The 15,707-nt window shown below is 48.3% G+C and overlaps 1 protein-coding gene across 1 annotated transcript in view; it reads right to left on the bottom strand.

Moving 5' to 3' along the window:
* Paxip1 (PAX interacting protein 1) overlaps positions 1 to 14,382 on the bottom strand; it is a 45,886-nt gene extending 31,504 nt beyond the window's left edge. The window contains 4 exon segments of the mRNA XM_047560939.1: positions 4,933 to 4,996; positions 7,158 to 7,201; positions 11,275 to 11,409; positions 14,228 to 14,382. Of these exon segments, the coding sequence (XP_047416895.1) occupies positions 4,933 to 4,996; positions 7,158 to 7,201; positions 11,275 to 11,409; positions 14,228 to 14,308 (324 nt within the window). The 5' untranslated portion in view covers positions 14,309 to 14,382.
* Positions 14,383 to 15,707: the final 1,325 nt, after the last annotated feature.

The following is a 15,707-nucleotide window of genomic DNA, read 5'->3' as shown; positions in this document are numbered from 1 at the left end:
GGTGTCAAGGCCCTCCTGGTCTATTTGGCTCCTGCCAGGTAGTGCTACTCCCACAGGCACCTTAACGCCAACTGCATTTCAATAATATCCTCAACATGTAAGGCTTCCCTGTGGCCAGGCTTCCACCAGGCCCTAGCTCCTCCGCCTCTCAGATCCAGCTCAGATATCACTCCACTGTACTCCAGCAAGCTGTGTGGAAATCTGAACTCTCCACAATCTCCAAGGGTCTGTGGTTTTGTCCCCCACTCCTACCCTGCACTAAGCATCAAGGGGAAGAGAACCAGAACTTAATCTGTTTCCCAGGAATAAATGCTTCCCTATAACTAATCACAAGCATACTCCCTCCTACTTCAGGTCTCACAACCCCACAAAAGACAGTCCAGTCCCAATGATGAGCTACAACCCTACTTACTAAAGACCAGGGTCTTACCTAAGATTCTGTCCTATACCCTTTGAACTTAGTACAGTATGAGGCACATGGGTAGGCAATCAAGAAATACTGAAATACAGAATGCAGAGGACTTTGAATTTTAGACTTCCAGATTCAAGTCATGACCTGGCCAGGCTCTCCTTAGATTCTGAACCTATTCCCCAAAACCTACCCTGCAATTACAACAGAGGCCTCAGCCTGCATCAACATTGGCTCAAAAGAAGGCAGATGATCTCTGTGCTTCCCGACTTCTACTGGCACAAGCTCCCTTCCCTACCTCCCCCTGAGAGAGCTCTGGAAGACTCCAACAAAGAGCTCCAGCTCGTATCAACACCCTGATGGGAAATGACAGAAGGTCACTGAGAACCACCAAAGCAAACGGTCCTTTGGTCCTTTGGTAAGGTGGGTCCTGCCTGGAGTGTGCACGTGTGTGCATGGTGTGCTGGGGCACTGAGGGGATGCAGATCCCTTGGCAGTCTTCAACCGGCGCAGAAACTGAACATTGCAATAGCCCCCTCCTGCTACTTCCGTAGCTGGTGCCCACCTGCTTTCTGTGCACCTGTTGGTGAGTCTGGCCCCGTCTAGACTGCAGTTAACATGGGCCGCTCTGCTCTCTACCTGCTGCACAGGAGGCACTCTTCAGGGATGTGTTGGGCCCAAGCCCTCACTGCACATTGCACGTCTGCTCAGGTATCTTAGGACCAAATTAACATTTTTTAGCAACCACAAAATATTTGTGCTTCCAGTGTACTTTTCTTAAACTAAAACCTCCAGGGCTTTTTCACATGAGTATATCAGAGTCTTCCCAATGCGTACCTGAACCACCTTTCTAACTCAAGTGCTTTTTATTCTACCTCATGACATACCAGGAATTTCAGTTTAGCACAATAAGTGACAAATTACGCTAAGTACAGGAAGGGATCCATGAAGATCAACTGATACTGAATTCTGACTTCTCACCTAATGAATTTGCTGAAAGGGTGCAGAATACCAAAGACCTTGCTAAGTTCCCCTCTCTGCATTTCATCCGAAAGCTGTGAGCAGAGCTCTGCTCAGCTGACCAAGGAAGGCCCTCTCCTGCACCACCCCTCAGGATCAGACAGTCAGCCCACCAGCCACAGCTGCCTTGCCTTGCTGTTCCTGCATGGGTGTCCAGCTCTGAGCCTCAGCTGACTATGCTGGTGTCCCTCAGCCTAGAACCCAAGATCCAGCAGGCCCCAAGATGAGCGGAGCTGGCGGAGCCAATCAATACGCCTGCTTCACTCTCCTACACCCTTTCCCTCTTCTCCTGGGCCACAAACGGGACTGAGGGAACACACAAGCCATGTGCAATTGTCTTCTACAGGTCCACACTCTAAATCCTCATCTGGCACACACTGCTATCTCCTAGCAATAAAAACGATCAAGTCTGACATCATTCTTGACTTCTGAAAACAATATGGTATTCCTCCAATGTCATCTTGTATTCATTTCCCAAGTTCTTTCTAAGAGAACACCTCCTTTCTGTGCTTGATACCAGAGGTTCTCCCCTGGGCACCTGCCCCTCTCTGCACTACACTGTGGGAATCTCCTTCACACCATGTCATCCCCAAGTCCCTAGGTCTGGATAGCTCATCGACCCCCAAAGTCTACCTTTCAAACCAACATAATCATCCTCTCTCACAAATCAGGCTCCTCTCTCTACCATCGGAGATGCTGCCTAATCTGAAATCACAACAGAGCTCTAGCTCCTAATTTCCATGGGAAGGTACCCACCATCTTAAGTCCTGGCTTCTGTCTTTGGGGACCTGCCAAGACCCCTCTGTTGAGAGGTTCCATGTTGTATGTGCTGATAAAGATCCAAATCTTCATCTTAAGTCTGAAAGACTTTCTACCCAGTCAAATCTAATCTTCACCTGGATGTCTACGTCATACAGTTCTCAGACCAGGTTCACCTACAATGATTACCAATGATTTAATCTGGGGGGGTTGTTTTTTGTTTGTGTCCTAAATTTTGTAATGTAAACATTTATAAGTCAACATTAAATATATAAGAAAAAAAAGTAAAGAAGCATCCTACTGGTTTCTTTACCAATTCCATCTATACCACCCGTACCACCACTGTTATGACCTCCTCCTCCCAGCTAGCCTGGGGCAAGGGGTGCTTTCTCCTTTGACCTTGCTCCCTTTGGAAAACCTTCCCCCTCTGTACTCCAGTTCTACCCAGATCACACTTCCTGTCAAGGCCTGCTGACAAGCTCCTTTCTAAACACAGGCACTCACTCTGAGCCACCAGATTTAGCTCAGTATACGAAGTGTCATGTACACTGTAACCCCACTTATGTGTGAATACCAGACTAAAAATGTTCTGCAGTGCCATTCTCACAGTTAATATTTAATAATGTCCAATCACCTAATTTAAAATGCTGTAATCCTCATGCTTTGGTTTTCTTATTTCCCCACACACTCTGCTGAACCCCAAGTCACTGACCTCCACCTGTGAAAAAGGTGCACAAGGCTCCTGCCCCTCCTACTGAATCCAATACTTTCTGGAGAGTGGACCCTGAGGCTCTGAACCCAGAAATTCAACTGGCACAAGTATAATCAAATGAAAGTATACACTGAAGCCCAAATACACCCTGTTTATGCATAAATAGTAATAAAATGTTTTTGTTCTTAATTTTTTCTAATATGCTGATTATAAATTTGGAACATACAGAGAAAGTATAAGAAAAACAATAAAAATTACATATAACCATAGAACCCAGCACTAAAAGGTTTCATTTTAGTCAACTTTAAAGCTCATTAGCATATAAATATGTATATACACCAGATATGAAAAAAAAACACTTAAAAATACAAATTCCCATTCAGAGGGAAAAAAAAGGCAATTTTGTTGTAAGGATCTGCATCAAATCAATGCAGCAAAAAATGAGAGAATTTTGCAATTTTAAAGAACTCCAGAATTAATAAGAGATAAAAAAGAACAGAAGAACATACTAACCACAGTTAAATTGTACCTACTCATCGCTTGGGCAAAGGAGGGAACAAATTCAAACTGGTAACACCCCTCATGTGCGGTGAGCTGGTCAACAATCTAACAAGAGTGACCCAATGCTCCCTGGGCGCTGACCTCCCTCATGAAGGCACAGGAGGAGACTGCCGCCAGACTCCTTCCTTCCCTTGCAGCCCTCAGCTGCCCTTCCTGGAGCACATCACCTGAGAGCCGCACGTGGCCAGCAGGGGCTGCCGAGGCCAGTGACAGGGAAGGCTTCCACTGCACCCTCTCCTGGATGACGACCATGGATTCTAAACAAATTGTTCCATGGCGTTTTAAAGTAAGTTTAAGTAATACCTGCTTGATTTTAAAAAAGTCTGTAGCTGTTGATGGACCTTTATTTATTTTATTTATACACAGAATCAAACCCCGTGCCTCACACATTCGAGGCGAGGGCTCTACCGCTGAGTCACACCCCAGCCCCAACAATTTTCTTTACAATAGCTTTTATTATAGTTTAAGGTTCTTCACAGTTCAGAATCAGGAGGACAAATATAATAAAGAAGCACAAATATCCAATTCTCTTGCTATCCAGCACTAACCACTAAGAACATTTTCATTCCTCCTTCAAGGTATTTCGTCTCGATTTTACTTGGTTGGTGTAACACTGTACATACCTATGTTACCTGTTACTTTTTTTCCACTTAAAACATTTTCCATATCTTCTAATGTTTTCATAAGATACAATTCAAAAAATTGCTAAATATCTAAACTACTGTGTAAGTACTATATAACAGGTTTTTTAATCACTTCCAAACTGTGATCTGAGTGTTCCCAATTTTACCATCTTATAAATAAGGCTGTGATCACCTTTATGTATGATCTATCCAGACCTCCAGACTGCTAAAGGAAAAGACGAGCAGAGGAAAAGGGAGAGATGCCTCAAAGCTCGGGGCACCTCCAGGCTTCTCCAGACTGTGCCACTGGGATCCACATCCTGCCAGCAGCGAGCCACAGAATCTGTCCTCAGCGGCCCACCAGCCCCAGCACACTGTTACAAACCTGGTAAGCAAACATTCCTATCTCAGTGCTATGAACATGCTCATGCCTTTAATTAGAAATGTCAAGCTTTTCACTATTACTTGTAATTCCTCTCTATACATTGTATATTCACTTTCTCTGACTCATCTACTAAATCTTGTTTTTTTCTTCTTGTCTATGAAAATTCTTCAACTATAGTCCTGGCTGAATTTTCCTTGTCATCTTTTAATTTCATTTTAAATATTTTTCATATTTATGTTTTAAATCTTTGTAATTTCTTTAAATTGGAAAGATGTTACTCAATTTTAACTTTAAATCTTAAAAGAAGGCAGGATATTTAAACAATTAGAGAGTGTCTGAAATTTATATTGACAGTTCAATACAAGGGTTCTCTAAAACTGATTAACAAGTCATAGATCTAATCATATAAACATTCAGAACTGCCATATGTAAATAACGCAAGATGAACTGTAACCAAGCTTACCTGAGAAAGGCAGGCAGTGATTCCAAAAAAAATCTGACATGACTCTGGAGAAAAACCGTTTACTCTGTTGTGCAGTTATTAAGATTACAAGAAGGAGGAGTGCAGCCTGCGCCTCCCTAGCATGCGCCCCTCCTGCAACTCAGGTCACCCACCTCCCCGCTCCACACCTGCCACTCAGAAGAGACAGGCTGAGATGACCACAGGAGAGTGCAGACAGACTGCAATAAGCACAAGTAGGTAAAACACAAGGAAGTGAGCCATTTTCAGTACAGAACATTTTAAAATCCAATCTCTCCACTTACATTATCAGTAAAATGGGCACAACACATTCATGGGGAAAACACTGTGCCCTCCAATAGCAGTTAACTATACACACGAGTACACACATACACAGACATAAATACACACGAGGCATTGCAATTATTTCAAAAGCGAAGTAAAATGCCTTAACTCTCTTTAGACGTGAATGCTCCCACGCACAATAGAAATTGCCTTCCTAGCAGAGCCCACACTTCATCACCACCACCTCTGTGAACTCTGGCAGGACAGCTGAGGCCCCTTCTCAGGAGAACTCTGAAATCTTCCAGACCCTTCCTAGTTCTACAGCTGATTTTAAACTTCCTTTGACTTAACTACTGGGCATTACTATTCACCCAACCCCAAGATCAGGGCTACACATAAGCTGCACGTGACTCTCCAAGCCTGCGCTTTACAGATACTTGAAGCACACACAGAACTGTTTCTGAACACTGGAGAGACCAGGATCTGAAATGGCTAAGGGAGTACTTCTCCATCCCCAAGGAGCAAAGCTCCCCTATTGAGAGCGGAGAATCGAGCGAGGACTGAAACCTGCACTGACTTTCCGACCTGCCTGCTCGGGTATGCAGTGTGTAGGCACATCTCACGGTGCTGAGCTTCCAAGACTGTCACAGACATGCAGCAGCCCCACCACCACTGTTTGTGTCAGCCCGGCCTCAGCTCAGGGACCTCCTATTTCCAAAGCCCACGGAATCTCAGAGTGCACCATCCACAAGAGTCCAGGGCCCCTTCTCCAGTCCCTCAGGTTTCTTAAGGACAGGCAAGAGCTCAAGCGAGGTGTGGAGGGTGTCCACACTCAGGTGTGCAGAGTAAACAACCTCAATAGGGAAAATGGCTGACCTTCAAAAACTCCTGCCCCAATTGGCAGTATTTTTTTGTTTTAAACCTGTGCTTTAAAAGAAAACAAAAACCAAACACACACACACACACACACACACACACACACACCAAAAAAAAAAAGGGGGGGGGAAGAACCCCCAAGAACGCATTTCCTTCAACTCTAAACTATGGGTGAAAAATCTTGGAAGAAGAACTGCTTTTAAAGGGGTATTTTCTGTTTATTTCAGGCCCTCTCTAAATGCCTCATTGTACAATACCTTCTACGTGCACTGATGCACTAGGTAACAAGTGCACTCAAAGGAACTCCCTGACACAGCTGCAAAGTTAAACAGGGTAGATGACAATCTCCTGCCCAGGCCCAATCTCAACACTGCAGCAGTCTGAGATCAGGCCTTCTTAAAAGCAGACAGTCTTCCATGATAGGCTCTGCTTGGAGTCAATCTCCAGGGATGCTTCCTGCTTTCAGAGTGAAACAGAAGCCACCAGGCATGGGAGAGAAACGCGAGTAAGCAGACGCCCCATTCCTGACACCTGACAGGGCCTGGGACAGCTGCACACAGGAACTGCTGCAGGGAGCACTGGCGCAAGGGCGCAGCGAGGCGAGAGCGGGTTCACCCCCTCCTCTCAGCAGCCAACACCGGCCATGCTGAACGGGTGCAAGGAATTAGCAACCCTTCCACAGGATTAGAGTGACAACACCACGTGCTCTAAAACCAGAACCTGCCTCTCCTGCTGTCGTCCCAAGCACTCCGAACCACTCATGGCTTGGTTTCCGTAGACTGGGATTCTAGAAATACTCGACCTAGCCTCTACAAAAGTGGAAAAGAACTAGGGCTCCTGCTTCCTGGTCCTACCTACAGCTGCACGCCATAGCTGGTCCCCTTTTGACATGGATGATGACAAGGATCAAGTACATCACATTTGATACAGGATGGAAAACAACAGGGATAGAGTGCAGACGAAACAGCTGCCCCCAAGAAATGAGTCCACTTTTCACTCAGTAACTGTCATTACAGTCTTATACCCAGAGTAATCCTTTCCCGTCCCTCTAGCCCAAAAAAGGATACGGCAGAAGAGCTCCACACTGTACGGACAAAATCACCCAAGAAGGCTGAAAAAGAAAAGATTAAATCAAAAACCGTTTTCAACATGTAATCAAAATAATATCATTTCACCAGAAATTAAAAGACTATTGTGACCAATTACAAAACATCCAGAAATAACCATGAGCACTCAAGTGACTGAGCAACCTCACAAAGATTACACCCAAACCCACACCCCAAATCCTGAATGAAGCACCACCATAATTTTTAAAAGTATGATGCAAAGACATTTAAATTTTAGGTCCACAAACTTATGACCACTGACTTAAGAAGCAGAGGGACGGGTTGCTACCCATCCCACTCACCGCCTCAGCCTCATCCAGGGTACGGTGGTCAGGTCCTCATACACCCCTTCTTGAATCTGGGCTCAATCAAGTCCAAATTCACATTTTTATTTTAAGTAAAGCCAAGAAGACATGATGTTTGTAAACCATAAAAACTATTTCTAACTACATGGTAATCTTATGAGTTCCAAAACAGATACTAATCATAAAACAGATAAATAGTACCCTTCTAGGTATTTTACATTCTTGGAAAATTATCTCATCTCATATTTCTATATTTAATTTTTTAAATTACACTAATCATTATCCTCATAACTCTATTTTAAAGAATTGCAAGCTAAAAATATACTAATGCCCCCATTTAGGCAGATGACTTCCAGAAACTTCGGCCGAGTGGAATATACTTACAGATTCATTACTCATCCATCAGTGGGGTCATCAAATATTTATTTCATATCTATTTTGTGCTGAGGTGGTGCAAGGCACTGAGGGTGTAACAACGAACAAGAAAAATACAGTCTCTGCCTCATTCACATAACTTGTATTTCAAGCTAATGATCTTCAAATTATTATTCTTTTTGTTTTTCTTTTTGATGCCGGGGATTGAACCTAGGGATGCTCTACTACTGAGCTATGTCCCCAGTCCTTTTGACTTTCTATTTTGAGATGGGTCACTCTAAGTTGTCCAGGCTTGTCTTGAACTTGCAATCCTCTTGCCTCAGTCTCCCAGGTGGCTGGGATTACAGGTCTGTGCCACCATGCCTAGCTCTTCACACTACTTTTATCAAGTAAATCTTAATGAGTTTCAGACAACAGAGAGCCTCCACAGCATTTTTTAGGTGACATCTACAATACTTCAAGTTTAAGCCTATTTTCTGTGAGAGGACAAAAATATTGAACTTCATAAAATAAAGATTGGCTGTACTTATGATAATTATTTCATAATGATTTGATAATTTCACTAAAGGTTTTAACTTATTGGATAACATGTACCACATCTGAAAGAAAGTCCTTAATGTTTTCTATTCATGTGCTTTATCTAAAAAAATCTTTCCTATTTTGATAATCCTAGGAATGTCCAGGTGAAATCAAGTGCTGGGCTGGCATCTACAGCCTGCATTCAAAACACCTTACTGTGGTAGGCTTCATTCTCTGCAGTGACACCAGAAGCCCCTGGAGCTAAGAGACACGACTAAGCCCCACAGGAGGGTTCCCTGGACCCACACTGCCAGCTGTCCTTGTCTGGCCTCCAGGTTTCCAGAGCCTGGAACAAGGCACTGTGTGAAGGTTAGGATGAGTGCAGGGAGATCCCTCCTGTGAAGGGGACAGGAGCTCTGTGACCACAGGCGTGCTCTCAGGTGGCTCCAGGAAGGACCAGTGTGGAAACGTACCCCCTTCTGTCCATCCCTGCATCACACACCCTGGAATGCCTCCCAGGGAACAGGGCAGGCTTTCCCAGTGTGCAGACTGCTGGTGTAGCTAGCACGAAGTCTAGTCCAGGCAGAGAACCACCTGGGGCCCGGTGTATCCACATAGAACAATGCCTGCAAAGTTAAGAAGCAGGACACTATGTTACAGCAGAAATGGAGAACTGCACAAGCAAAGTAATAAGGAGCCATTTATCCCAAGGGCAAATAACAATTTATAAAAATAAGCCCAATACAAGTCAGCATAGTCAACATTCCCAGTGAAGTTTCAATGCCACTGGGAAAAAAAGTTGCTATTTAAAAAATCATTTTAAAAGTTCTTGTGCCCAAAATAGTGAACTTTAAACATCCACAAAATTCAATCATGATGGATAAACTGTTACTGTGCACAAGGATACTGTAGTTGTAAAGTGTACCATCTAAATGAATATCCAGGTAAAGGCCAAGGATATGCCCCTTAAAAGTCAGGCCTATCTTTGGCAGTTGAATTCAGACTCAACCATCAAGACCTGGTTCAGACTAGGAACCCGAGGTCTACCACAACTGCCCTGGAGGGCACCCGCTGCTAGACCCACCCTAAAAAGCCCTCTCAGGGTGAAGTGAGCATGACTCCCTGGACAGTGTGGGTGCTGCCACAGACGACAAGTGGGCTGGAAGGCTAACCAGGTGCAGATGGAAGGACTACAGCCAAAGGGCAGAGGTAGGGCAGACACATGGCACACTGCACGGGCAGATGGCAGTAACTGGAGGAGCCAAGGGAGCATTGTGGAGGTCCTGGGTGTTTTATGCAGTCTCATTATCTACTGCCTTTCCCAGAAACACAACTACTGCATAGAATGGAAGCAGGCTGCTTGGCTTAGACTGCATCTTCACCAAGGACTGATCACAACTCTGAAATGTCACCTCACAGCTGGCAATTCAGCTTGCAGGCCAGGAGGCTCTTTCTGTATGGGCAGTCACAGGCGGTGATACTGCAGACAGCAGATCTAACAGCTTCAATCCATCCTCTCTCACACGGTTGTGCACAAGTATTTACACACTGAAATGCACGCCTGTTATTTATTCTCCTTTGACTTTACCTTCACATTCCAGCTTGTGTGTTTTATATGCTTGGTTTTGGTGCTGGAACTACACATGGGGCCCCATGTCCATTGCTCACAGCTCTACCACTGAGGTGTACCTCAGCCATGTGATATTATCCTACATATAAACTTCATTTCTGGATACTAAAGACGGGGGACAAAGTGGCATCAGGTGAACAGACCAGAAAACCTGCTGACAATCAATCTTCACAGAGTGGGCCAAGTGGGCATGCTAAGACTCCCATGTTGGTGTGAATATGACCACTGTGTTTACCACTGCAAATCCACAGTCGCTCTGACGTAGTAGCTCGACAGTCTGGTTCACGAACACCTCTTCTTGAGATGGACCCACTTTGGGGTTTATTTTCACAAGTCAAGCCTCTGTTCGGCACAGCAGTTGCAGATCCTGGATACTGAATACCCTGGTGGTGTCGACACTTCCCAGCAGCCAGACGGCATCTCTGGGACCATCTTCTCTAACTCCTAACTCTAGCACTATTAAACCACAGTAACTTTAATACTGACTCTGGTTTTTTAAAGCAACGCAGTTAAGTGCATGCAGAGGAAAAACATGACAGTACTGAACTATTTTAAACAAACGTAATAGAGAAGACTAGAAATAAAACTGAGCATTATGAAATTATCAAATTTTAAGAACACATCTAATTGCAGTCACTTGTTGGCTAAAGCAGAACAACGCAGTACATAGAGCAACAGGACAACTTAACCACCAAAGCCCCACTTTTTATAATAAACTACCCAGAGGTCAAGTTGAGAGCAGTCCAGACGGCCACCAGGTGGACAGAATGACTGATGATTATTGTGATCGTTGTCAGACCAGTTCAATGGTACAGCTAATAGGTCAGTTGGAAATCAGGATCATTTGCTGTCCCAGGGAAGGAGAGCAACCCTGTCCCAGGCTGCCTCATCACAGGCTTAGCCTGCTTTGGGAATCAAATACGCTTTCCTACACTGATGCAAACACCCACCTGATGCCTGACAACAGACCCAATTGTTAGGACAAATTTCTTTGGCTGTCAGCACCAGGCAGTGAAAGGACAGGAGCTGTAACAGACCTAGAATTACTCGTACAGAACCTTGCTATATCATCAGTGAACTGAAAGGCCCGAAACTAAGGCAGGTTACTGAGATGCTAAAGGCTCTACTCATCTGGCGACTTTCCATCTTAAGCAGAATTGAGCAAACCCTGCAAAGAGGTACACTGAAATGTCAACCTACTGCTTTCAAATCACATGAGGAAAAGACATAAAGCCAGATTTCTACTCACCTTTACGACAGGTAAGTCAAAGACTTCTCGAGCTTCTCCAACCTCGGGATTGTCCCCATCCTCTGAAATTATGTGTGAGGCTAGGGCATTGTAAGAGACCTCCTTGGCTTTTCCAGCCTTAAGAAGCTGAATAACCTAGCAAAACAAAAACAGAAACACAAATTAAAAATGGAAAACAGTATATGTATTTCTGATTTGTGTAAATAATTACTGGAAATTTTTAATAAAAGCATACTATATATCCTACATAGAATTAGTAGCCTTGTACTCAAATATGCAAGTGAAATGTTTGGGGCACTGACCGACACAAGATTTTGTGAGCCAGCTACTAGGCTCACCTGTCTTCAAGAGAGGACACAGCAGTCACTGCTGAGATGGAGCCATGCAGAACACTCCCCCCAGGCCTCCAACCTAGAAGCCTGGGGATGGGCACTTGTGCCACAATTAGGAAAGTGTCTAGAGGAGACCCAGAGACTCCTTATGAATTTACAGGTGCCAGCCAGGCAAACATACACACTGGGGAGGGCACTATGTTCAAGGCACTGGTCAGGCAAACTCAGATCAGACCTTAAAGAGTCTCTTATTAAGTGTTATGCACAGTATGTCCTTCATTCACTGGGGGATTTCAAGCAGGGAAGCAGCACACTCAGAATTTAAGATGAACATCAGCCTGAGAAGGGACTGGGATGGTTGGGTAACCAGACAGGAATCCAGTTAAGACACAACTGCACTAAGCCAGGTGAGGAGGCAGGTGACTAAATTAAAGGATGCCATCAGCAACAGGAAGCAGGAAGATTTGAGAGAATTACCCAGACAGTGACTGGAAGGGCTGCAAGCATAAGGGAAAGGCAAGACAGAAATGCTGGGGACTGTTGGCACCACTCCCTGAGGAATGCATCAGAAACACAGGAGGTAAGGAGACACAGCATGGCCTTCAATTTGGGGCACACTGTTCTTTGGTGCCAAGCATGATACCTGGCAAGACGCTCCCAGTTACATCTAGAAAGGGATTTGAAGTCCCAGGACAGAGTTACAGCATGTTACACGCATGGCAGTCAAAGCTCTGAGAATGAGGTCCCCCAGAGTGCACGGTGTGGGCAATGAACTGGAGGTCAAATGCTGGTGACACTTCAGGACAGATGGCAGGAAGAGCAGTATCAACAGAGCCAGGAATGGTGAGGGTGAGGGAGATGCACAAACGGAGAGCGTGCACCAAATATGAAATGATAAGGTATCCGCACAGCTAAACTGACCCACAGGTGGAACTTCCTTAGAACGGTTTACGGGCCACCAACAGATCTTTAACACCACATCCCCTGCACCTGCCACACTCACATGAAATGCTCATGCCGGCAGCAGACCCCTCTCTGGCCCCTTCTCTGCTTCTTTTTCTTGAAAAATGTCCTGTGTTCACTTCTCACCTCCTATTCATTCTTCAACTCCCTGCAGACCTGGCACTTCTACCAAAACTATACTGAAAACACTCCTCTCATGAGCTTTTTGGACACCAAATCCAATAGCTTCTTTCCAATACCCATACTACCCATTGCCATATGACAAGAATTCTTTTGTCACTCCTGTCTAGACAGTGACCATTTTGATGTACTCCATATACATAAATGCTTTCAATTCCTAGCATTTACATTTCACATGAAAATCATCTCTCGCCCTCTTCCACTTATCTCAAGATTCTATTTAGCCACATTTCAGTGGAGAAATGTGTTCACCTTTCAGTTTGTGCTTCACTGTGCTCAGGCACGTTCCTCCCCACCGTGATCCTAACTGACCCCTCTTACCTAGTCCAATGCAGATGCTCATCACTTACTTTTTGAATCCATATCTACAACATTCAGAGAATGAATGTTGGGCTCTAAACTTTTTTAAAAATGTACTATTAAAGTGGTTTGCTGAAGACATTTTTAAGTACTTAGACTTTATTCATGGTGAACACATACTGCAGTTCAGCTTGTTCTTGGCTTCAAGAAACATTTGGGTCAAGCCCCCTGTAAGAGCCAAAGTCCTGAAATGAAGAGCAGGAAGGAGAGGAAAGAACAGTGCAGAGTGAAGGGGAAAAATGGGGAAATTATCAATACTAGAAGTAAAAGGGACCCTGTTCCAAGCACTCACTCACTTTGACCACTCTAAGTTCAGAACCTGTTTAACTCTTTAAATTCAAAACTATAAGTCTCTGGACCCTGAAGTCACAATGGAAGAGAGTCGTTACTAAGATACAAGTCTCTGGAAGGCCAAGACCAATCAGCCTTCTAGAATTGCTTCTCCAACACCCAAGTTTATCTGTTAGAGGTCAGTGTCCACTCTCCGTGCCTGTGCTCTGATCGCTGGACATCCCCATCCTTCAAGCTCAGAGCTGTAATGAGACACCCAAGGCAGCACAACTGTACAGTTGTAGGAAAGGAAATGTTTTGAAGATTGACCTGAAGAAGATTCCAAACTAGGGTGCATTCCTACCACGGATGGTGATGAAACAGACGCACCGCCTAGGAAAACCCACAACATCCCTAGGCGTGGGAAAATTAAATGCTTACTGTGATATTACCAGGGCATTTCCCAGGTTCACTGTGAATTCACCCAGTTAGGAAAATCGGGGAACAGGAAGGCCAGCCCTGCAGGGAGCGCTCCCAGCCCGCGCAGGACCAGCGGCCACCCGGAGGCGGCCTGTGCCCGCGGCGCCCGGGCCCGCGCGAGCCGCCGGCAGGGCTCCGGGGCCCCGTGCCTCCCCGGCGCGCAAGCCGGCTCTCCGCCGCCCCGCCGGCCGGGCTGCGCGTGCGAGGGGAGGCGGGCGGGGGCGGGGCCGGGCCGGACGGGACGGTGGCGGCGCAGCCCGCGCGCCCTCCCGCGCGGCCCGGCACCGGCGGCGGCTCCTGCGTCCGGGCGCGCGCCCGCCAGGGAGCGAGACCCGCCGGGCGCGGCGCAGCGGGCGGCGGGGCGGTACCTGCGGGTCGATGTCGCCCACCGCGTAGTACTTGACCTCGCGGAACATCTCCTCGGGAACTTCGGGCGCCCGGTCCGACATGGTGGCGGCGGCGCGGACGGCTGCGGCGGCGCCCGCCCCGCCCTCGGCCCCCGCCCACCGCCCGGCCCGCGCGGCCCTGGCCCGGCCCGGCCCGGCCCGGCGCTGCGAATCGGGGCCCGCTCCCCCGCCCGCTGCGCCCCCGCCCGCGCCGAGCGCCCGAAGCGCGGGAGCCGCGCGCGCCTGTGGGACGCACCACCGCTCCCGCCGCCGAGGGGGAGCGTCTGGGAGCGGCCCGGAGGCCCGCGCCGCCGGCACCTTCGCTGCGGCCCCGCGACGCCAGAAGTGCTGGCGCAGGCCCACCCGCTCCGCACGCCGGTGGCTTGAGCCCACCGCCGTCCCGCGAGGCGCCCCGGAGACGCGGGTCAGCACGCCACCCCCCGCGGGGCCGCAGTGAGCCGGTCCGGGCAGCGGCGCGGCCCCTCCCGTCACCCCGCGCGGCCGCGGGCGGCGCATGCGTGAGGCGGGGCCTCCCCGGGGGCGGGGCCTCGCGGGCGGCGGCCATGGTGACCCACCCGGCGCGTCGCTCCGGGCCGAGGCTGCGGGGTCTGGACGGGCGCGTGTCCGGGGAATTCCAGAGTCCTCGGCCGGCCGGCCCGCGCGGCGGCGCTCGGGGGACGGGCCTGCCCGGGCCTAGCGGGGCGGGAAGGCCCGCGAGCAGCGCGCCCGGCACAGGCGGTGAGACGACGGCGCGCGGGCGGGTGGGCCGGGGCGGACGGGGAGCACGTAGCGCGGCCGCGTGGGCCGGGCGCTCCATCGTCGCCGCGTCGCCGACTTTGTTGTCTCACGTTTGTCCCCCGCGGAGTCCGAAGCCGCTAGACAGGCCTGGCAGACCTTTAGCGTCGCTGGGAACGGCGCCCGCCGGAATGGCGACCGGAGGCCGCCCGTCCCGGGATTTCCATGGCCTGCGCGGCAGCCCGAGCTGCGGGGCCCGGGAAGGTGCTGAGTGCGAAGAAAGCGTCGGAGCGCGGCTGCGGGTCCTCGCTCGCTGCGTGCCCCCGTCGGCCTGCGGGGAGGGTCGGTTACCTCGCCCGCCCAGTACTCGGCTGAACTGTCGGCGGGTGTCGCAGGCCGAGGGCTTGGAGCGGCGCTCGGCCGGGGTTTCAGGTTGAAGCAGCCTGTAACCTTCTGCAGGACCGGCTCACCCGACGGCGGCTCGGGTGTCCGAAGGCCGGTTTGGGGAGTAGGACGTTTAAGATCCCATCAGCCTGGGGGAAGTTGCAGACATTCCCGTGGAACTGTGAGGCCTGGGTGCACACGGGGGTCCTGGGCATCAGGAAGACCTGGAGGCCGAGTCAGCACTCCGAACATTCGTGGCTCTGGGTCTCAAACGCTTCCCACGAGTAATAAAGAATAAAACTGTTCCTTGAAATAATTTCATTTGGATAATGTATACTCTTAA

Source organism: Sciurus carolinensis, chromosome 8, assembly GCF_902686445.1.
Source record: "Sciurus carolinensis chromosome 8, mSciCar1.2, whole genome shotgun sequence".
Taxonomy (NCBI): Eukaryota; Metazoa; Chordata; class Mammalia; order Rodentia; family Sciuridae; genus Sciurus; species Sciurus carolinensis.
Note: the sequence above shows the minus strand (reverse complement) of the source record. Positions and strands in the feature narration are given on the sequence as shown.